Source organism: Dromaius novaehollandiae, chromosome 4, assembly GCF_036370855.1.
Source record: "Dromaius novaehollandiae isolate bDroNov1 chromosome 4, bDroNov1.hap1, whole genome shotgun sequence".
Classification (NCBI taxonomy): Eukaryota; Metazoa; Chordata; class Aves; order Casuariiformes; family Dromaiidae; genus Dromaius; species Dromaius novaehollandiae.
Window position 1 is genome coordinate 52,869,715 of NC_088101.1, and position 22,269 is coordinate 52,891,983.

Consider the following 22,269-nt stretch of genomic DNA (forward strand, 5'->3'; position numbering starts at 1 on the left):
CGCCGCGCTGCGTGCGTGCGTGGGGGGCGATGAAGGAGGGTTACCCTCCCCCGCGCTTGGTGGTGTTGCACAGCCGCAGTCGCCTTGGGCTGTACCACTGTAGAGAGCCGCGGGGGGAGGGGAGAAGTCACCTGCTCTGTGTGGTGGGCTTTCCCGCCTCCCGGGCAACGGCCGCCGCGGGAGGGCGGGTAATGGCGTTCCTGTCGGCCGAGCTGCCGGCGGCAGCCGCCTCCCGCTTGCGGCGTCGGGGCCCTCCTGCGAGTGAGGCACCGGCTCTGGAAAGTGCGTGTCGTGGGGCTTCTTGCTGGTTCACCGGCTTTTTATACCCTGTGCGGGCGCGGTGGTGTACTTATTATATGCGTCATGTAATATCTTCCTCAGGGCTTTGCGTTATAGGTGTTGCTCTCTCTAGATAGATACGCTCTTGCTGTCATTTTAAAGGGTGAATATTCATCTCGGTTTCTGCTCTCACAGGGGCGCCCCTTTCGTAAATAACCCAAACTTCGTTTTGAAAGTAGTTGCTTTTTCTGCTGTGCTGCTTTTATTGGAGAGTTCCAGTATCTCCCCTCTCACGATTAGGAGCCCTTCTCATTTCCAGCCGGAGTTTGCTAGTGGCCTATTGCAGCTGTTTGTTTTGTGCCACTGTTGCCTGTCAGCGTAATTAACCCTTTTTCCTCCCTGGTATTGGCTGTCCTGAGGGATTTGTAACAGCAGCTATGCCACGCCAGGCTTTTGCTTTGCCAAACTACCCAGGGGCTGTTTTGAGTTGCTTTCTCTTTAACTTGGGCAACCAGAATTTTATGTAATACTCTAGCTTATATTTTGTCAGCTCATGGTAGTGAGGTATTAATACTTCCTCATCTTTCCCAGAAATTCCTTGGAAGACTCTTTGGGATTGTGCTTTCCTGTTTATTGCTACACAATATTGCTAGTTCACGGTTAGGTTAGTCTACCTCGTTTCTTCTCTCCAAACTAGTGAGATTACAGCAGAAATTCTTCCCATTAATCCCTAAACCTTTATTTTGCACTATAGAATTTAATTCCGGGTCTATTTATTTTCAATATGTTATTCCTATTCTCCTCACTGATAATGCCATCTAGTTTCATAACAGTAAACTCCAGGGGTTTCCAAGGATGGGCTTTCTCTCATCTCTTTTTCCAGCCTCATTTGTTGTTGCCTGTCTTTTAGCCTAGTTCCTTACCCAATTTATAGTTCTGCCAACTATTAAAGACATGTACGGTGTTTAGTCTAGCATTATCTAACTGATGAACATATGTTGTATTTTACATTGTTTTTACATGAACCTCCACATGTTGCAAAAAAAATTGCTTCGGACAATTTCTTAAACTTTTGCATGCTGTTGATCCTGTCCGGTCCTCTTTGCTGAGCGTAAGAAAAATGTTTCTACCCCTTCTACCATACACCATGTTCTAGCATCAGTATTTTATATATTTCCAGTGCTGTGCTGCTGCTTTTCTACTCTGGCACCCCACATGCCAGATACAGTTAGCATCTGATATTAATCTCTCTGAGTTTTCTCCTACCTTAGTTATTTCCCTTCCCGTCTTCCATCTTGGCTTTGTCCTCACAACTAATACAGCATGGGACTTTGCCTACACTGTCTTTAACCTGTATTCCAGTATAATGGCTTAACTTCCTTGTTCTCTGGTCAGCTGTGTGGACACAAAAACTTCAGCTGTTTGTTTTATAACATCTGCACATCCATGATTTTTTGAGCAATTCTTACACTTGACTTTCAAGAAGTTGGTTTCCTAGCTGGTTAACCATTTTGTCTATTTTACTTTCCATTCCCAGTGAATTCATCACATATTGTTAGCTTCCTTTTCAAGGCAGTTCTTCTTCCACCTGATTCTGATTCCCATTTCTACTAATTTTCATTCTGTGAGTCAGATCCCTAGTAATTTTAGTGCTAGGCCTGCTCTGTGTTCAAGTCCCTGAGTTCCTTAGTCTTGTTGAATGTGCATTTCCCTTAGTTTTATCAGGCCCAAATGATGGTGATGATGAGGAAAAACTGAAGTTTACTATAAATTTGCATTAAAATAAACAAGAAATTGGAGGTATTTACCATGAGCAGATCTTGGATGGCACTTAAAAGGCTTCCAAATTCCACTTTCGTAGTTTACCCCAGACTTCTCTGTATACTGTCCTTCTATGTCATTATTAGAAAGTGAGTGAAACCATTGCTAGAGATCACCCACAAGATGAAGAGGGAGACTCGCTGGCATATTTTATTAATAGCTATTAATGTCACCAAAACCCCTGATCTTAATACTCTTAGGATACCTGTTTTAAAATTTTGACTCAAGCTGCGTAACTTCAGTAAGAGCTGCACCAATTGTATTACAAACAAATTTGATTTTCTCTCTCTGATGCTTTGAATTTAACAAAAGAAATATTATAAAGCAGTTTAAATTCCACATAGCGCATTTGTCCTATGAGCACCAAAGCTGCCAATCGCTTTCCTCAGATTTCATTTATTGGTAGTATTTTTAACCAAAATTCCATGCATTTTACTTTAAATAGTTAATTTTTTTTGTTGTTGTTTGCAGGTGTTGACTCTTTATAGACTTTTGCAGTAGAACAAGTAAACAAGGAGACTTCTACCTTTTTTAGTGCAGTGCATTGTCACACGGATCCAGCCATGCCTGCGGACGGAAAAAGTGACATGGAGAGGATTGGCCTCTTCAGTGAAATGGGCTATATTACCATTGGAGATAGATATGTATCACATTATATGCGTAAGTACATTTAATTTTAATCACTATTTAGCAATAGGAATACCTCTGGCATCCATCTGCTCTCAGAAAGACTTCATTTTCCTTTAGAGGTAACTGCCTTTTCAAACATCTTCTTTGCTCAGGTCGATGTTATTAAGAGAAATGCTTGATATGTTGGAATAATATATCGAAGAAAGGAAAAATCCACCACAAACTGAAAAATATATGTGCATAAACTGAAAAATATATGTGCATAATAGATTCATAACAAATTTTAGGATATGTATTTCTCTTCATTTACCTGCAAAGTATGAGGATCTGTGCTGTTGTGAAAAACAATATTTCTTTGTATGTGCTCTTTCAGCAGGTTTTCTGTTATAAAATTATATTGTCATTAGTTTTAATTTCGTGTTGCAGTTTCTGTGTGTTCTGGTCTGTGCGAGTTCCACTCTCCCCACTCTTTTTTTTTGTTTGTTTGTTTTTTTGGAACAGATTCTTCTTTACTTATTCTTGTTGTTCAATAGGATTATTCACTGAGGAAAAATAATTTTTGTAAATAATAAGGTGACAGAGTTAGACCCTTAGTAGCCCCTTTGAAGTGGTATCGGGAAATAATCCTGGCTTCTCAGTAGAGATGTTTCTACTGTGATGTTCTGTCAGTGATGAACATGTCCACTGAAACCGAATCACCAGCCCATCACTTCTGCTACACCGAGCTGCTGTGGATTCGAAACACTCGACTGAAGGCACTTAACTGGGCTACCCGGTCTCCCTCTGTATTTGGTGGGGAAGAGATGCTTCTCTGATGTGTTGCTAGTAGTGCATAAAAAGGCATCTGCTCCAGCTCTGAACCACCAGTCTAATGTAACCCATCCTCATTGCTCATAAAGCAAGCATAGGGTTTAAAGCCAGAACTGGGTACTGTGAATACCTTCCCATTGCATTCCCTTTCAAACACATCTAGTTGCAACATATGATGTATAGAGGAAACGCCGTGTAGCGCATTACCAGCTCTTTGAACCACCCAGATCCAGACTTTAGTTTTCTAATGTAGGCTAAGGGAAGCAATGGCATCAAATGATTATTTACAGTGCTTACTTTTTTTAAAGGCCCTTTTAATGAAGCTGCAAGCAAGAACAGACAGATGTTACCTGGGGGGACCAAAACATTGTCAGCTCTTCAGGCAGGTTATTTTGAGCCTCAGTTTGTGAGGATTTTCGATGGTGAAGCCTACTCAAATCCTGTTCAGCTAAGGAGGCGCTATAGATTGGCAGAATCAAAGAAAAACTTGGGCAGAGCTTTCCTTCCCAGTAATGGAGACAAATTGCCGTAAGTGTTGTGAAAATGTTTAAATAAATCTTTTTCTTTCCTGTATGTTAAAGATAACTTTTCACCAATAAATGTAAAGCCTGTAATGGGAGTACGATATTATTCTTTTGTAAAGATATTCATGATATAGTGCTAATCACAGTACTGAGTGAAGAATTATGAGTAGCAACATGTAATTAGAGATAAGGGAAGGCTGGATGCTCATAGAAATCAATTCCTGGTGCTTGGTTTTATCTACTGTTTTATATATCTGTCTGCTGCTGTGAACAGCTTTCTCACCTTTTAGCTTTTTATTTTTCATTAGAATGAAGATGGGTGTGGGAAGAGGGTGTAGACAATTAATAAATGAATATTTCATTTTAATTTAGGAGGGAGTCTGTTGGCACTTGTCAGATACAGTATCTTCTCTCTTCTGCTTCTGAGCCTCCCAAAATAGAGATAGTATATATATTTCAAAAGCATCAGGAAAACAGGCCATTAACTAGGTGTGTCTTTTTGTCTCTCACAGAATCCATATGCTTTATCTTTTTGCTAGAAAAAATTCTGATAATCTTGTAGGATAATCAGAAGATGTTACAGAGCTAAGGAGTATATGAAGAATAATATTAAAATAAATGTCTTTTCTATTTGCACATTAATTGCATGACAAATTAATGCCAGTGCAATTGGTTTCAAATATCTTATTCATATGTAACAAACAGAGATTAGTTATTCATCTAGAACTATACAGTCTTGTTCTTGTAGCTGCTGCAAGAGGATTCAGTATATGTACCAGGCCTGCTTTTTATAATGTCATGGTTATATTTAGCCACGTCTTTCTACAGCTTTGCATTTGGAAAGTTTGGAGTGTACCTCTTGTGTATTTTATATATTTTAGGGAGCAAGGATTAGCTGTCTTCAGTCATATGTTACAGAAATGTCTCTTTTTTTTAATATGAAAGTAAGACAGCATGTGTAGGCTTTCTGTTGGATGTGTGTGTGCTGTTTTTGGTGGGATAGAAACTGGTTGAACCCAGTGTTCAAAAGTTTCTTTCAATTACAACTTATCTTCCATAGCAGCCAAATGATCTAGCAGGATTTAACTGTCAGAAACACCTTGGCACTAATTTCAAATCTGTGTCAGTTGATGACAGTCCTGTTCACTTACTTTCTGGGTTCTGAGTTCTGCTCTTCTGCATTGAGTTGCTTATAACAAAAACCTGCCAAGGCGCCCTCCTCCACACACTGTCTCCACATACACGCTTGTTGGCTCCAGGTACAGCAGCTCACACCCTCTTGCTTGTTGTAAGGCTCCCAAGTTCTTCTAGATGTGAACTTTGGACAGGTTCTTTATCCTCTCCTAAATCTGTGCTGGCAGAGTAGCACAAAGCAGAGGGTGGAAAGGTGGTTAGGCTGTCCTATTAATGAAATCCTCAGGCAATTATGGAGAGTGATTATAGGTTTCTTGTGTCCAAAACTGGTTCCCGCTGTAGCTAAGGAAATCAAGCGCAGCTGCATCAGCACTGTTATTCTTGGCTGCCTGAATGATAAGCAGCTCTTGGAAATCTTTTGCTACATTGGAGACAGATTTGTTGTTGGCTGCAAATTCAGAGGTTGCAAAGATGCCATGTTCTGAAGATGTGACTGAAGTCTGGGCCTTTATTTTCTTCATTTGGCTATACTCTGTCATTATGTTACTGATATATAAAAAGCTATGAGAAGAGGTGACATTTAAAGAATATCATGAAGTTTGCAAGAATTTAAAAGTAGGAAATACCAAGATGAAGTTTGTCTGTGTATTGTCAGTTTGCCCAATTTTTGTTATATATGGGCTTTTTTTGACCACTGTAGCTGCAGCTTAGTGGACCAAATTGCCATTCCAGCTGTTCCACCAGTTTATTTGCCTTGGGCCTTTTAACCTTTGGTGGCTGTATGATTGTGTACTTTGAGAGGACATCGTAACACTACCAACAGATACTGATTTTCAGGTTAGTCTTTAAAAAAACAATTTTTTTGAATTCCTGTAGCTTTATAGGCTGAGGTGTTTCTCCTAAATGAGTTTTGCCTCTCTTTACTCTCCTCCTGTGACAAGACAGAGAGACAGCCAGTCCTTAACATCACCAGCCATGTTCAGGAAAAATAAACCTCTCAGACAGGTACCCCATGTGGCCTGCCACCCCATTATCATAAGGACACTAAATTACTGTTCTCTGTAAACTTGTGGGCAAGACCATCCTCTTACCATCAGGCATCAGCTCTGTTGAACCTATTCCTCTCAACTGCTGTCAGTCTGGTAGGTTTGTGGTGAACTGCGAATATGTATTTTTATTGTTTGTGAATCAGTGTCTACCAATGTTACTTCGTCTTGTTGGGGCAAAACTGAAACAAAACCAAAAGTCAAACTTTAAGTCTATCTGGGTTATTAAGGAGCTTCAAAACTTCATCTTTGCTGCCATCTGTTTCTGTTTCTTTTGTATCCGTGACACTGTACACGGAATTGCTGTAATAATGGATCCATGCACAGAAGATCTGATCTGAAGTTTTATATTTATTTGTTGAGATGTTATTTGTTTGTGTTTTCTGCTTAGCATCATTTTAGCACACTAGATCTGGAAAGCTCAAAATATTTGCAAAGCATTAATTAATGTGTTTATTTGCTATTTTTAGATGTGGACTGGGCAGCTATTATGGAACCATAGGAGGTCCATATGCATACTTCAGTGCACAGCTGGAAGCCAAAGAAAAATATACTTCTCCTGGAAAGAATTTTTATACTAATCCAGGAAAGAAAGGAACTGGATATGGGTAACTTCTCAAGTATTTTATTATATGTTTCTTGATTTTTTTTTTTTTTTTTTTAACTTCTCATTCATTCTCTTCTTACAGATATGCAAATGTTACCATAGGTGAACAATATCCACATGCACCTGAAGTGTATGAAGCGGGAAGAACAGATGCAAAGGTAAAAAATGTCTTTATTACGTATTAGTGCAATAATTATTTATTACAATTTACATTAATTTTTTCTTCCTTGTGGTGTTTCCTTTGCTTGGAGTGACCAATGTTTATTTACAAATTAGGGGGAGGAAAATGAATTAATCACCAACCTGTAAACAAAAGTAGTTATCATTAACTTACTATTTTTCCTTTTAGACAACAGGGAGTATCCTGCCCAAGTCCCACCATTCAGGACTTGACTCTTTTTTAAAAAAAATTTTTTATTATTTTATTTTATTTATTTTTTTATTAGAGCCGTTAAACAACGATTGTAATAATGACCAAATAACACCAATAGCAAGAACAATAATACTACTTCTACATTATTATAAGTAGAATGGGGCCTCATTATGTTAGATGCTGTATAAGAACAAAACTTCCTTTTTATCACATAAGTTGATAAATCTAAGAAAGCTACTAAACTTGCTTGCACTGATTTGAGTTAACCTGTATATTTTCATCATATGTAGTGAAAAATGGCAGCAGATGGATATTTTTTGGTCTATGATAAAAACAAATCAGAAGAAGCAATTTGGTTACCTGCAGCTGAGGCAAACTTGGAGTCAAAATTAAGCATCCGGTGCAGATAGTGAGAAGCACTGAGAAAAGAGGGATGTAGGATTGTTTCTTATGAGCTGGGTAGAGAAAGTAATAGGGAATTTGCTCTGAGACATTAGCATGAATCACCTCAGTGATACCGTATTAGTAATGATGCATTTCATACCTCTTCTAATTGTCTGCAATGTTAGTTTTAGCTTATTTTATTAAAAAATGGAATCTGAGAAGAATAATCAACAGTTCCCATGGTAAAATGAACCAATTCTTAGAGGAACTCAACTTAGTGAGGCGCTCAGAATGTGGGAGATGTTTTTGGATATCTTATCACCAAGCCCACAAAATGTAATGGCAGTGTGGCCAGGGTTTATGCAGTTGGGATGCATGAAGGCAGGATTTTCAAGCATGTATATATACATGTATGCCCAAGATACAGCTGCACAATATGGTTAGATGCATCTTAAATGTATAATGCTTTTCCAAGCATTCTCCTACCATACTTTCCTAGTGCTTGTTGTGCTTCCTGGTCAGCATCTCTGTATGTTCCATTATACATGGTGGGTATATAAAATACCTTGATGAAGTAATAGCAAAGTTCCAGTGAGCATTCTCCAAGGCTGAAGTTAAATGCTTTTGATTTTTCTTTTATGTGAATAATATGCAGTAAAAATGCTCAAGATTACTTCTTTCAAAGTACTTCTTTTACAGAAAGCACAAGAGGAGCATCGGCGTTTGGTCAAAGGAGGGCCTTTCAAGTTAAAGCTCTATCCCCAGGAGTATTTTGACATGAATCCCTATTTTAATGACCATCCTTTGCCACCAGTGAAGCAACAACCTCCAGGGAAGAAAATTGCACCACCTTTTAAACCAAGTTCTCCTGCTAAAAAGGTTAGTTTATTTTATAGCAGCTATATACAAAAGGTAAGAATTGAGGTATTCCCTGCTAAAAGCTTTGCTTAGAGTACATGAAGACAGAACTCAGTGTTTGGTTTTGCTATTATTTTCTTGCAGGGGAAAATACAAGAGGTATTATTCAGTTTACTGACAGCAGTGAAATGCTGTTTGGCCCAAACTAACACCAAAGAGGACTGATAGCCAACATAGTTTCAAGTAGCTTGAAAAGTGTTTCTCTTTAAAACCCGCATAGTGTGGTTAACATACAGTAATTGACTGCATAATGGCAGGAAAAAGATACAAAGTGGAAGGTTATGCAATAAATGACAGTAAAGCTGGATTACTGTTGCAAAATGAAATGTGCTTCTATTTTGCACTCCCTCTATCAGTTCCTTGCATATAATTTTTGAACCTGTTGATTACTCTCAGCCTATTTAGACAAAATTCTAAAGGATAGTTCCTAGAAGTGTCACAGAAATGCATGGCCAGAAGGATGAGAGAGACTCAGCAGAGTGCCTCTGCTCAGGGAATGGCTGCAAAGTAAACTCATGAATTATCTGTATCTGTCTACCAGCAGATACAGATTTGGAATCAGCTTCAGAATTTGCTACCTCTTGAGTAGTTAGGAGAAAAGGAGGGGAGGGATGGGAATAAATATAGGTGAGAGGGCTTGGGAGATGTCAGAAATGAAGCCTGGAATTGCTGTTGGGGGGTGTATAGGAACATATGATACAAAAGAAATCATCCTTTATTAGTACAGTTACTTAGTGTTGTTATTTCTTAAAATCCAAGTGGGGATTCTTGCATTCTGTAAAATAATGAAAATATGCATACCTAATTTCCTTTATGTCTCTTGACCTACCTTTGGAGATGAGATACTAAGACACCATTCACCTTAGCCTAAATCTTAATGTCAGTTTGAAATGGGTTTAAGATACAGATACAGAAATCTCTCTCTTAAATGACTCTGAATAGCTAATATAGTAACACCCCCTCAATCTGTCACTTTTCTGCTCTTCACTTTGGAATTCCATTTGCAATCATTTAGTACTGTGCTCTGCCAACCACCGTTTTCTGATTAGTCTGTCCTTCACCCTTGACTGATTTGATTGACCTTGATTCATCTTAGGAAGATGACGCCAGTGATGAAAATATAAGTGTTCAGAAAGAGGTAGCAAGAATGCTTATGCATACATTATGCTGTGTTCAGCCTCACAGATGAAGCATCTGAGATCTCCAGGAATGCTGATCTATTCCTAAAAGTCAGCTGCTGAAAAGTCAGCATGTCCTCTGGCTGACAGTGCTGCTGATCCTACTTCTGGTTCTCCATCCTTCACACCGTGTATACTGTCCCTGACTATTTAAATTTTATGTGCTTCCCAGGCTACTGCACGTTCCCCCTTTGTTATATAAATTCTTATGAGAAAATGTCTTGACTTGTTCCACTTGATTCATTGCATCACTTACTGTTGCACTTCTCAGGATTGCAGCCTCAACAGACTCTGGCACTTAGCTGTACTAGGGAATTGCACAGAATTAAGAAGGTCTCTATATACCTGTTTACTAAAATTTTCCACTGTTGTAGTACTAGTGGGCATGATGTTACAGGAAAAGCCAATGCTCTATTCAGTCCTACAGGTCAGAAAATATATTGATAATAATGCCCAAGCCTTTCCTTTCGTAACAATCCGTAAACTTGTTCAGGACATGGAGGTGTGCTGGTGAACTACTAGTGACTTAACAATTCCATTTTTAGCCACAGCATAATAGTTCATTTTAGTGGGTTATGTTTTTACTTTTTCCATCACACTTTTGAGATCTTTTCTTCATAATTCAGGAGACTTATAAAACATTTTAAATCAAGAATTCATCAACATAATTACTATTTTTTTCCTAAGAGTTTCCAATGCAAGTTTAAGCAGCATGTGATTTCTGTTTTTTATATAATATGATGCAGTCTGCTATGCAGTATTCGTACTTGCTTTTGCATGATAAATATTTTAACTCAATTATGTTATAGATTGACGCTTTGAAAAGTTTCTTCTTTTTTCAGCCAGGGGGCATGAAAGGAGGCACATTTGATCCTTATCCAAGCCATTCTGCTGACCCGTATGTAATTAAAAAATCTAAGGCAGTCACAACTAATAAAGGGGGACGGATTTTTCATCCTCCTCCTGGACCAAAAAGCAGACCGATTACAAGCATAATGACTTTAAATGTCATAAGGTAAGCCACTTTAAGTTCATGTTTCATGTGTGCTGTCAGCCAAAAGTCATTAGCCCAGCTGTTTATTACTGTCCAGAGTAATTGAATCTTTAAAAACTAACTCATTAAAATTATATAAAAGTAATTAGGTTTTCTTTCCCTTATGAGGAACTAATTATTAGCAAAAGGATAAGATATAAGGAACTTGGCTTTCAAGATTTATTCCTGCTCTCTTTTGTAAATTTGGGTTACTTTAAAAGGCTGTACATATCCTAGTGACCTTCAAAACCGTGCTGTACAAATACCAGTGTTAAAATAGCTTTTTAAATCTTTTCTGACTTGCTAAATATAAAAAGACCCAGAATGTTCTGTTAAAAACAAAATCTGTTTTTGTTTTCCTGTATGTTTATAGAATGTAGTTGGCTCCCTCTGCTGGCAAACAATACTAGGTAACCTAAGCCTGTGAAGTTTTTGAAACCATGGTATTCAAATTAGTTATCCTAACTATAAACATATTGCCATGTAATGTTAAAATTCCTTTAGCAGGGGTTTATAGCACAGAATGTATGTGTTTATAGATGTATATGAGCACGTAGTTCATTACTTTTTGATCTTAGTGAGGTATAACTTATATTTAGAATAAACTTATTTTCTCTGTTTGCTTCTATTATAATTCAAGCAGATAATCAAGACTATGTTCTTTAGAGAAAACACTTTCAAATGCAGACTTCTAAGACTTGCATGTAGAAGAGTTAAGTATAGGTGCATATGTGGTGGTATTTTGCATGTTTGGGGTTTTTTTGTGTGCTTCAGCAATAATAGGCAATATTTTTGGAGAACTTGATTAGTATTTGAAAAAGCTGTCTTAGCGGAATCTGTTTCACATCTGTGATTTGGCTTTTATATATGATATGGGAAGTCTAAGAAATACATCTTCCTTATCCATCCATTGCTGGGCCATTTAATTGTTTCACCATGTATCTGAATTTGCATGATCACTTTTTAAGTTGCAGAGACAGTTTGAAGTTTTTATTTGCCCAGAAAAGGCCAAAACAGAAGTTACATATCGCTCCACATTGCCTTTTATTACTAATTGAAAATAAGATAGGTACACCAAAAACATTAGTAACTAGCAATACTGATGCAAGAAGGTACAAGCTTCCATGTATGCACTGGTCCTTTTAAACTATTAAAAAGGAAAAAGAATGGTATACTGGTTGAGTGTATCAATGTAACTGTTCATGTTATTATTTCACCAACTGATTCAAAGATAATGTTTCCAAATGAGATACTTTTATTGGAAAAAAATAACTTGTATGCGAAGTAGGTCTAAAAACTGAAAGGCAAGTGACTGTGAAGAATCACTGTGTGTTTGCAGGTACAATAATGACAGACTCATTTAAAATATTTATAAAGGCAGAACGAATTCACAAATCCAACTGAGTTTCCACAGAGAGAAATTAAAACTAGTATTTAAAATTCTCCACTACTATTTCTCTCCTAAGAATTTCAAAGAATGTATTTTTTGCTTTATTTTCTTACAATAAATGCAGTTCACAATTCTCATTCCATTAAATTTAAGTGTGAAACTCATAGCTCCCAGAGTTTAAGAAATGTGGTGGGAAATATTTTTGCAAAACGTCTGCTTCCTCCTGAATTACAATTCCATATGTTCTTTCCAATAGAAAGTTTATCTTCTGATATTCAGACCCTAATCCTACAATTGGATTTGCTAGTGTGGATTCTTGCTCTTATGCAGAGCTCTATTGAAATCAATTGGTCTTCACATGGATTCAAGTCATTAAATCTAATTACAGGATTGAGGGTGGCCTTGTTTTTCATCTTTTACAAGAAGTGTTCTGTACAAGGATATTCTACACAAATCTAATAAAAGTTTCTCTTCATTTATTTTTCAGATCATTAAATGTAATGAATTACAAGACTGCACACTTGACATCATACTAGGTAGCAACAGTGAAATAAAGGGTACGTTTTCTAGACCCTGTAAACTCTTAATATGGTTGCTAGTCAACACTTGAAGCAAATAGGAAAAAAAAAAAAAAAAAAAGGAAAAGTGAAATTAAGGCATATAGGGCAATCCAATCTGTTTAATTATTGAGAATATAGTCTTTTGTTTGTAAATCTCAATCTAAAATAAATAATTTAAAATGATGTATTTATTACGTCCAAGGTTATATTTTTATATAAGTTATTTTTACCTTTTACAGCCTAACATGGTTTCTGAAATATATTTTTTACAAAACCTTATAATATGTAATTTAGGTTTTAAAGTTACTACATATTGCAGTGGAGGAAAGAGCGTATCTTTTAAAGTAACTATCAATATATATATATTAGCCAAAGAAGTCACATACTGCCCATAGTAAAACTAAGGTCACTGTTTCCCTTTGGAAGAAATAAAACTTGATGTTTGTTTCAACCCTGTTGAATCTATGTTTGTGTGAGAACTGTCTTAAGAAACATATAACTTTTAGTTACAATGAGCTTCTCAAAATGACCAATACCAAGCACTGTTCAAAATGAGACCACATGCAGCCTTTTACAAAGGGAGTCATCTCTGTTTACCAGCATCTATTTACCAGTCCTCCTGACAACTGTAAGTGCTGTCATATTTCCCAACAGCAGCTTAACTTCACTTTGTGTACATGGAAGGATCTTCAATCTCAACTGTCTTTCAAACTAGCTATGTTCCAGATGGAACTGTAATCCCAAATATATATCTTGCCTACATCTTAATAATTTTTGTCAGAATTTGTATGAGATGCAAGAAATTTCTTCTTGTGAATCAAAGCTAACTTATTAAAAAAAATTCAAAAAATAATCAACATTTATGTATCCAAGTTATTACATGAAGGCAAGATGTCTGTATTCACTTTTATTAAGGATTTATCTCACCACTGTAGAGTATTTTTGGAATGGTATCCTTACTGTTATTCACTGAGTAATAGTTTTTAAAGAAAGTCCACACTGGATTTCACAATCCCTGGCATCAATGAAAATCCTTAAAAATAAAAAAAGGCCAGGTCTTCCAGTACTTATTCAGGCATAAATTCCCTTACTTTGAGATCAACAGCACCCAACAATATTTTAAATATTAATTAATACAGAATTTTTGATGTTTTCTCTATCCAAAACCTAGGACAGATGGAGTTCCTTCCTTCCTTGTTTATACCATGTACTAGGTAATGGTACTTGTGACGACCCCAGGTGCTTTAGTGTTACCTTTATAAGAATGTCAGGAAAATATGCCAATGTTGTTCACTGGTGGACTTTCCAGACTCAGCATTCCTAGGTAGATTGAAATGCACTGTACTTCCTCCTGATTGCTGTTCTGAGCTCTGCCTCTCTGATTGCAGATGTAGGACAGCTGATGGAGTCTGCACTGAAGTTTTTCGTTACATCTTTCTGCCTCTTCTCATAATTCTTCCTCTTCTAGTTTCTTTTGTATTTCAGTAATCTTTTCACTCCCTAACAAAACTGGAATACTGGAAACTGATTAAAATGTATGGAGCTTAATTTGGAGAAAATGAAACAAAAAACAATCCTGTCTGTTAGAGAAGTGTACCTTGTGTTGATTAAAGGTAGACCAGCATTATATGTCATCTAAAACATATGTAAACACAAGTTGAATTCAAGTTAGGACTTCTTGCAGAAGTCACTGGTGAAATGTTTGTGGGATGTATTAAAACGTTCAGCTAGAGGGTTATAAGACTGTGAGTCTGAAACCTTAAGGACAGAACTCCATCTGCTGTAAACTGTCACAATTAAATTTCTGTAGACCACTTATATTGTGTAAAGATCTGGTGTTGTGAATCTGGAATTCAGCCAAGTATCAAAAAAAGTAGACAGGAAATTCCTTATTGTGAAGCTTCATAAAAATCAATAAGCTTCTTTTTAGGACGTAACAAAAAAATTGAAGTGACTGGACGTCATTACAACATTTAAAAGAAAAATGTTTGTTACAATTTCTTTGAAGCAAGAGCCTGCTGTAATTTAACAGGAATTGCCTGGAAAAGAAAAGCAGTTTCTTTTTTTAAAAGGTGGGTGAAGCTTTTCTGGAAACACTGCAGGATATCATCAACCCCCCCCTGCCCTGACTCAAGAATTATCGCAATGGAGATCAATCTAGAGCTCACTGCAGTCAAATGGAAAACTTCCCAAACTTTTTGTATGCACTGGAGCAAACCTTCATTGTGGTTTTGTTTTATAGGAATACATACCTTCTGTAGAATCCTTTTTTCAGAAATCTTTTTTCCTTAATAAGGTATTCTTAACCTGGCATCAGACTTAACAATAGCAGTAACCAAATCTATAATTTTTCTAGCTGAAACCTGAAGTAATATACAGTGTTGGTAATGGTCTTACCAGAAAAATCAGATGAGGAGGACAAATGGTGTTTAGTGACATTAGAAAACAAGAAGACTGCTACTGAGATATTGCAAAATAAAGCTCATACCTGGTGAATGGCATTCCAAAGCTGTATACTTTAGATCCGAAATTTCTTTGCAATTTTCAGTGGAATATTCGGAGTAACAGTTATCTTGCTTGATGCCAGAACTGTAACCAGGTTTCCTCTGCCCACGGACTAGAGCTGTAGCTCTGCCCCGGAGATAAGCATAGTCCTTATGCAGATGGCGGAATTCAAACTGTAATACATCTCTCTCATTTTCAACAGTCCGCAGATGATTTTCTAATAGCAAGCGTTCTTCAGTCAGTTTTCTAATGTCACTTTCATATTTGGAGGCTCCTTGTCTGTATTCCTGAAGCTCTTTCTTAAGTAACTGATTTTCCTCTGTGATGTTAGTTATTGCCATTGATAACCTCTCACGTTCTCTGTCCATGTTGGTCAAATTAGATTTTAAAAGATCAATATCTGCTTTTGCATTTCTGAGTTCAGTCATGAGTTTCTTTTCCATATGAGCTTTATCTGACTGGACTTTCTCAAAGTCCTTCTGCAGCATCTGTTTAGTATTAGAACATTCCTGCAGGGTCGTTTCAAGGTTAAGTTTTTTGTCTTCTAGTGTCTGCATTAACTGAAGAAGGGTCTTCAGTTCGGATTTTGTTGCAGTTTCTTTTTCTTTCATTTGCTGTATTTCACTTTGACTTCTTTCAAGCTCTCCCTCTAGGGAATTCTTTTCTTTCATAAGCTGGGATGTGTCTATCTCAAGTTTTTTATTTGCTTCTTGTAACATGGAACATTCCTTTTGCAAAGACTCTAGCATTGCATTGAGCGTTTCTATTTCACAGGTAACAACAGTCATGTCTTCTTCTACTTTCTGGTTTTTAACTTGAAAACCATGTAGTGCCTGTATTGTATATTGGCTTCCGTTATAGAGTTGACTGCTCTCTTCCTCAAGAATTTTTTTCTGATTCTGGAGCTCTTTGCATTTTCTTAACAACTTCTTTACTTCCTTAATACATTCCTTACTGTCTTCTTCTGATTTAATTAACTGGCTTTGCATCCTTTTCTTTTCTTCAGCTAAATCCTGAATTTCCTTATTGTATGTTGATATTTTTCCTTTCGAAGACGGTATGGTAATATTAAGAGGTTCCACTTTGTTCTTAAGAATAAGATTTTCATTCTCAAGATCATGAACTCTGTTTTGCAAATGCTCAGAATTTTTCAGGGACTTCTGCAAGACTTCAGTTTTCTCATCATATTCACAGGCTACTTTGATTTCATTGAATTTCTGATTTTCAAGCCTCAGTAATGTTTGATTTAAAATATTCAGTTGTTGTTCTTTTTCTAGATGCTCTTTATGATCAAGCATTATTAACTCATCTTTCACCATTTTGGAAAAAAAATTAACCTGGAAACTGTCACCTTCACTGTAATTGCTTCTGAATTCTTTATGTACATTTTTGCTTTCAGATTCTGCTTGTTCATTGCATACTGTTATAGAAGAACTCCACGTGTTGACACATTTGGAGTCTTTATAAAATTCTTGACCAAAATGTAGGTGCCTTTCTTTAAGTGAAACTGAGACAATATGTGATCCATCTAAAGAGCCTGCAGTTTCTGTACTTTCTTTCGATTTTATGTCATTTAATTTTTCTCTGCATACAAACACAGATTTTTCTGTATTATGTTCTAACAAATCAGAATCATTACTGACTGACTTCTGAAATTCTTGTTTCAATGACTTGTTAGGATAGTCAATGTTGTCTGTTGCATAAAATTCTTTGCTGTATTTGGGAGAAAGTATGGACAGTTTAGATTCATTCCAAATTACCTTTTCATGGGCAGCATTCAGACTTTCTGTCTCCAATTCAGCGCCAGGTAGCAAATGGCATTTATATTCATTTTTTAGTGCAAATATCGTTGTGTTTCCCATTAGATCTTCTGAATTTTCTACCTTTCCGGTTGCTATGGTTTTCAGTGAAATACTATGTGAAATTTTTATATCACTGACCGTATTTCCAGTATTGGAATTTGCTTCCACATGCTCCTCAGTACAGGGTTGTTGCTCATGATGAACTTTTTTCTTAGACGATGGTGATTCAGGATTTTCTGCAGACTACCCCACAAAATAAAAAATAAAAGTACAAAAACTCTTATGCTGTAAGAATTGTTTAAAAAAAAAAAAGTACTGGAAGCATATGTGAACATAACAATTGTTATTAAAGCCACTTATGGATCAGGACTTGTACAGTTTATCTGCCAATGTCATTTACCCATTTATTATAAAAGAGGGTAAACAGAGATGAGCAACAAAAATAAGAAATTATCCAATGCCCCATTTCACTTAGTACTGGGCTTTGAAGCAGGCCCAAAATACTTAATAAGCATCTTAAGTAAGTGTAAATGTAAGTGTACTGAGTAAGCATCTTAAGTAATCTCTCCTCTGCTTGAAGTACACCTAAACTTAAGAGAGCTAACAGACTACAGTTCTAAATGATTGTTTTATCATCCCAGGCCCTATGTAATAAGGGAAAACTGGATTTCACACTAAACAGGCACAAAAAGTAGGGTCTATGCTGCATTTCATAGGACTAGGACAAAATTTATTCCATCTCTTCCTTTCTCTTCTGTCGTTTCTCCTCTGTCTCCCTGTACTCTGTATTGCGTTCCATGTCCATTGAAAATAATCCAAGTGATTTTTTGGAAGATTAGGTTAAGTCTTATCTGTGCAGAAAAGAAACTGAGCTTTAATCATAATGGGGGAAGGAGAAGAACAGTATGTGTAGGTCTTCCCATGGCTGTATTTATAGTAAAGACTTTAACAACTCTTTTGTGGCAGAATTTTGGCAAAATTGTACTACAGAGAAAAGCCCCAGGGAGAAGATACTATTTTTTGTCCCCACAATATCCCTTGGGTTATTTTCTAGAAAACATGCAACTCTCAGAACCCACAATCCAGCAACATCTTTAAAGAATAACTTGTTTGTAGGTAAAAATCGGTAAACATACCAGAGATGCATCATTTGTTGTGCTAATCATCAGTATCTTGTCTGAGCTACACAGTGGAGTTTTCATTTCAATTATATTTTTATTTAGTATCTCACTAATTTCAGACTGAACCTGGAAAAGATTGAGATTGAAAAAGAATTAAATGTAAAAATATTTATTTTTTGGAAAATATCCTATTAACCAAGAAGTTCTTTCTTAGGAGAGACAGACTAGATTGAAGTGCTGTAGCAATATGGAATTGTGTATAACCAAGCATGTGTAAAGTTAAATATCCTTCCAGCATCAGACATTTTGCTTCTCTATAAAGAATCAGATAAAATAATTGCAGAAAAATGCTCCTAGCATTTTGTGAAACATGGCAGTTTGAAACAGTGAAGCAGGTTCTGCTGTTTACTGACAGTGACATAAAGTACAATTAAGTTCTTTGAAAACAACGGAGCTTCCTTGAGTTTATAGTGATATAAGGGATACCTAATCCTTTCCTATTTTCCCTCTATTTTTCTCCTTCTAAGTTTTTCTTACTTTTTCTTAGATAGTCTTTCTAAGCTTCCAAATAATACTATGATTAGGACATGACAAGAACCTGTAAGTGAATTATTTTATCAGCTATTTTAGGATTAACAGATGATTAAACATAAAGTTAGTGTACCTAATAATCTAAAAGTAATTTTAGCTCTTAGTTAAAATACCTATGGCAGTATCTAAAAACCTCAGGAGGAGGCTTTTATCTTTAATTTAAGAGTATTTGGAGTCCGCTTTTACCATGTTAACATTCTCCAGAATCTGTTGCCGAAGAGCCTTAAAGGATTCCAGCTGTTGCTGAAGAATCTACAATGCATAAAATAAATATTGAAAAATTGGTAGGTGGTTTGGGTTTTTTTAAAATACTGAGATGAGTTAGGATATTTTCTTGGCTAAACTTCGGTTTCTTTTCCAGTGTTAAAATTGTTTGCATCTAGCCTGAGTCAGTGGGAGTTCATCAAATGGTTCTTCAATAGACATTTACTAATTGACATAATTTAGTAATAGACATTTAGTGATTTGCAGTACCAGAGGATTTCAGCGTGGTTCTTCATGGACAGTTATTCACATCACAAGTTCATTCTTCCAACTCCAGAGATCATCTTTCAGGGTTACACTGAGGTGTACAGGTATGGACAACATAAGGAAGTTGGACTGACCATAGGATTAGAAGTCAGGAATCCTGTTATTCTGCATTATCAAAAACTTAGCAAAACTAAGCTCTAATACTTAAGTGTTTAAAATAAATCTTGCAAATTCTTTACAAAGATCAAAGAACTTTGTGAATGAATCATTATTAGGTTATAGAAATTCACAAACTCAGTGAAAATCTCAGCTAAAAGAATGAGTATGTGCATATGGCAAAACATGTCTAGCTTTCCATGTGTTCAGCTTTGGAAGAGAACTCCCAATAAGCACAAGGAAAAAGGGCAGGTAAACAAACACTGTACCTCATAGACCTCATTTATACAGCTATGCTGTCATTAAAAAACAAAAACATACTTTGCTAATCATTATTGAAAGGAAATTGTTGTTTGACAGTATGCTTTCAATTTCAAAATTCTTCCGCAAATTAGATTTCTTACTAAAAAAAAACAGTAAAGAATGACAGCTCCTATTGTATGGTGTTAGAAGTATACTGAAACAATTAAACAGTCACTGTATTTATATTCATATTAACCAATTCATAGTCATTGAACAATGTAAAAGAGACTAGTTTTAAATTAGAGAAGACTGTGAGTATTGGGAATTAACACTTTGCCGTGGCAGATGTTGAGAACATGAAATAAGGCACCTTTCACTGGTAGCTTGAGCTGCTCTGGCAAAGTCTGGTACAGGCCAGATTGCCAGCAGGGTTTCAGCCACTGCAAGAAGCATGTTCATCTGCAGATTAAATGCCCCAGGTGGAAGCGCTGCTGGCTAAGACCCCCTTGGTATCGAGTCACGCTGCCCCAATCTGAATGAGCCATAGGAACAGTAAGCTTCAACAGTCGGCCTTTTGGGTAGTTGAAATCAAATCAGCTTACTTTCAGTGCTGTTTGGGGGTGAATCGGCTCTTCCGCTCCTCTCGTAAGCCTGTCTGAAAATAAAAACAGCACCTTGACAGTTAACAGCATCTGGAGCCGGTGGGAAGAGCTATTTCAGGTGGGGCTAGATATCAACAAGGGAAGATGGTGGCGGTTCCTCCTCCTGGAGGGCAGATGTGAGAGGCAAAATAGGGAGCTGTGGGGGACTTTTGTCACCCCCACTCGTGTTGAGGCGTGGTGGCTGCCCCCGACTGAAGAGGGATAGCCTTGCACTCCAGGTTATCTTCCTGGCTTTTTTTTTTTTTACTCCCCCCACGGCTGTGGCTTCCGCAGGAGGCTGCTTTGGCCCATACCCCTGCCGCCCACCAACAACCACGGCAGCGTACTAGTGACCTCGTGGCCGCGATGTGGCGAGGCGTGCTGGTGCCCTTTTGTGACAATGACCTCACAGTTTGTGGTGACGCCACTTTGCGAGGGCGCGAGGACGCTGCAATGCCTTCGGGGTGCAAAACGCCCCGGGCACAGCCGGAGGAGGCAGCGCCCGCCCGAGCCGCCTCTCGTCCTGCCCGCGCGGACGGGACTCACTAGATCCGGCGCCTCGCGGCATCTCGCCTCGCGCGCGCCCGCCCGCACCGCCTCTCCCGCTCCAACGGTCTCAGCTCCCAACTCCCCCGTTGCCAGGTAACCGTTCTCCCCGGCGAATAAGCGGGAGGCGCCGGGTGGCGCTCTCGCCTTCTTTTGCAGCCCGGCGTGAGCGTTCCCTGGCGGACCGCAGCGCCCCCGCCGCGTGCTCCGCGCGCGCGAGTGCCCGGCGGCGGTTGGAGCCGCGCCCGGGGCTAGTGCGCCGCCGGCCATGGCGCGACGGCAGGAGCGCAGCCCCGCCGGCGCCGCGAGGCTCTCCGGGTCGGGGGGGAGGGCTGGGAAGCGAGTCCTCGAGGCAAGGCGGCAGACGAGGGCACTGGCACTGCTGGCTGCTGCTTTTGACGGCGCCTGACCGTTAAACGCCTCTCCTGCCGCCTGGGCGTTACTCCCTTTCCCAGGTGCGTGGCCCGGCCGTGGGGGCAGGTTGGGTCGGGCAAGGCCCGCGCCTGCCGCGGGCGGTTTTCTTGCCCTGCCGCCCCGCTGGTGGTGGGTGGCCTGTTTGGCGTCCCGCTGGGTGTCCAGGGCATGCTGGGGTGGCTCAGCCTTTGGCATAACTTTGCATTCAAAAGCAGCTCTGGGAAATCTGATGGAAATGTCGCTGTGTGCCAAGTGTTTCCTCTCTCACTTGCTCTCTCTCTCTTTTTTTTTTTTAATTTTCATTGTGCAGATCTCCCTGGGCTGTCACTCTGGGTGGGCTTGCTTTTGTACAGCCACATCTGAGATTGATTTTTTGTTTAAATTTTTATATACTATTCTGCCATATGTTGTTTAATTGAAACAAATTGCATCCGTAAAGTTGCGTCCTTTCATGGAAAAAGATTCCCTCCCAAAATAGCTAGAGCCCTAACACATATATGAACAATATTCGTTGTTAGTGTTTCCTGTTTTCTGTGATAACTGCTTGAAACAATAAAGCAGACATTTGTTATGAGTAGCCTGTATTTATGTGAGTAGACCTGCTAAAAGACTACTCATGTAATTAAATGATTCAGATGAATACAGCCTGTAGATTTAGATATAGATGGTTAAGCCTGGTAAAAGCCTCCCCATAAAGCATCTGTAACGCTTCTAGCTTTACGTATATGGGAAACGTTTGGGGACAAAAGCAGCTGCAAACGTAGATCTTCAGCATTCTTTTGGGAAGCAGTACTACCAGACATAAAGTTAGCTAAATTTTAAGCTTTATCTGGATCAGAGTGTTAAGTTAACGGCCGTATAACAAAGCTAATTAGAGAAAGCTATATATTTTTAAAATCCAGTATTACATAAAAACTAGACATCTGATTGGTGGAATTTATTGATGAAAGATCAAATTCAACCTGAAAATTTTTATTCTATATTCAAATTGTGTGTAGCTATTTCATTTTTTTAAATAGGGATAAAGAAAGTGGATAAATACATAGTGTACTTTGCTAACTAGCCTTAGTGGTGGGAGATGTTGAAGAAATT

General features: G+C 38.1%; 2 protein-coding genes and 1 long non-coding RNA gene across 6 annotated transcripts in view; 2 read left to right on the forward strand and 1 right to left on the reverse strand.

The window, feature by feature from the left end:
- The first annotated feature begins 24 nt into the window (after positions 1–24).
- Positions 25–14,643, forward strand: CFAP96 (cilia and flagella associated protein 96). 3 transcript variants are annotated; one of them, XM_026105283.2, is made up of 9 exons: positions 25–282; positions 2,572–2,760; positions 3,849–4,068; positions 6,715–6,852; positions 6,934–7,009; positions 8,308–8,487; positions 10,547–10,719; positions 12,615–12,684; positions 14,076–14,643. In XM_026105283.2, exons 2-8 carry the CDS (start codon positions 2,664–2,666, stop codon positions 12,661–12,663), a joined length of 933 nt encoding a protein of 310 aa, XP_025961068.2. In that variant the 5' UTR covers positions 25–282; positions 2,572–2,663; the 3' UTR covers positions 12,664–12,684; positions 14,076–14,643. The 3 variants fall into 3 exon arrangements, with proteins under 3 accessions (XP_025961068.2, XP_064367121.1, XP_025961071.2); XM_064511051.1 differs by lacking the exon at positions 14,076–14,643 and having other exon boundaries at positions 2,636–2,760; positions 12,615–12,870; XM_026105286.2 differs by lacking the exon at positions 14,076–14,643 and having other exon boundaries at positions 26–282; positions 12,615–12,870.
- A 463-nt stretch (positions 14,644–15,106) lies between these two features.
- Positions 15,107–20,785, reverse strand: CCDC110 (coiled-coil domain containing 110). The gene is made up of 5 exons (XM_064511750.1): positions 20,764–20,785; positions 20,179–20,231; positions 18,893–18,958; positions 18,131–18,241; positions 15,107–17,237 (listed from the first exon to the last, which is right to left on the reverse strand). The coding sequence occupies exons 1-5, from the start codon at positions 20,783–20,785 to the stop codon at positions 15,126–15,128; spliced, it is 2,364 nt and encodes a 787-aa protein (XP_064367820.1). The 3' UTR covers positions 15,107–15,125.
- The window catches only part of LOC112986132 (uncharacterized), an 82,299-nt gene continuing 80,815 nt past the window's right edge, over positions 20,786–22,269 (forward strand). Inside the window, exon 1 of one of the 2 annotated variants that reach the window (XR_010389051.1) lies at positions 20,786–20,859. This is a non-coding gene — a long non-coding RNA (uncharacterized LOC112986132). Of the gene's footprint in view, positions 20,860–21,012; positions 21,219–22,269 lie in introns of those variants that run through there. The other variant, XR_003259938.2, reaches the window with a different exon arrangement.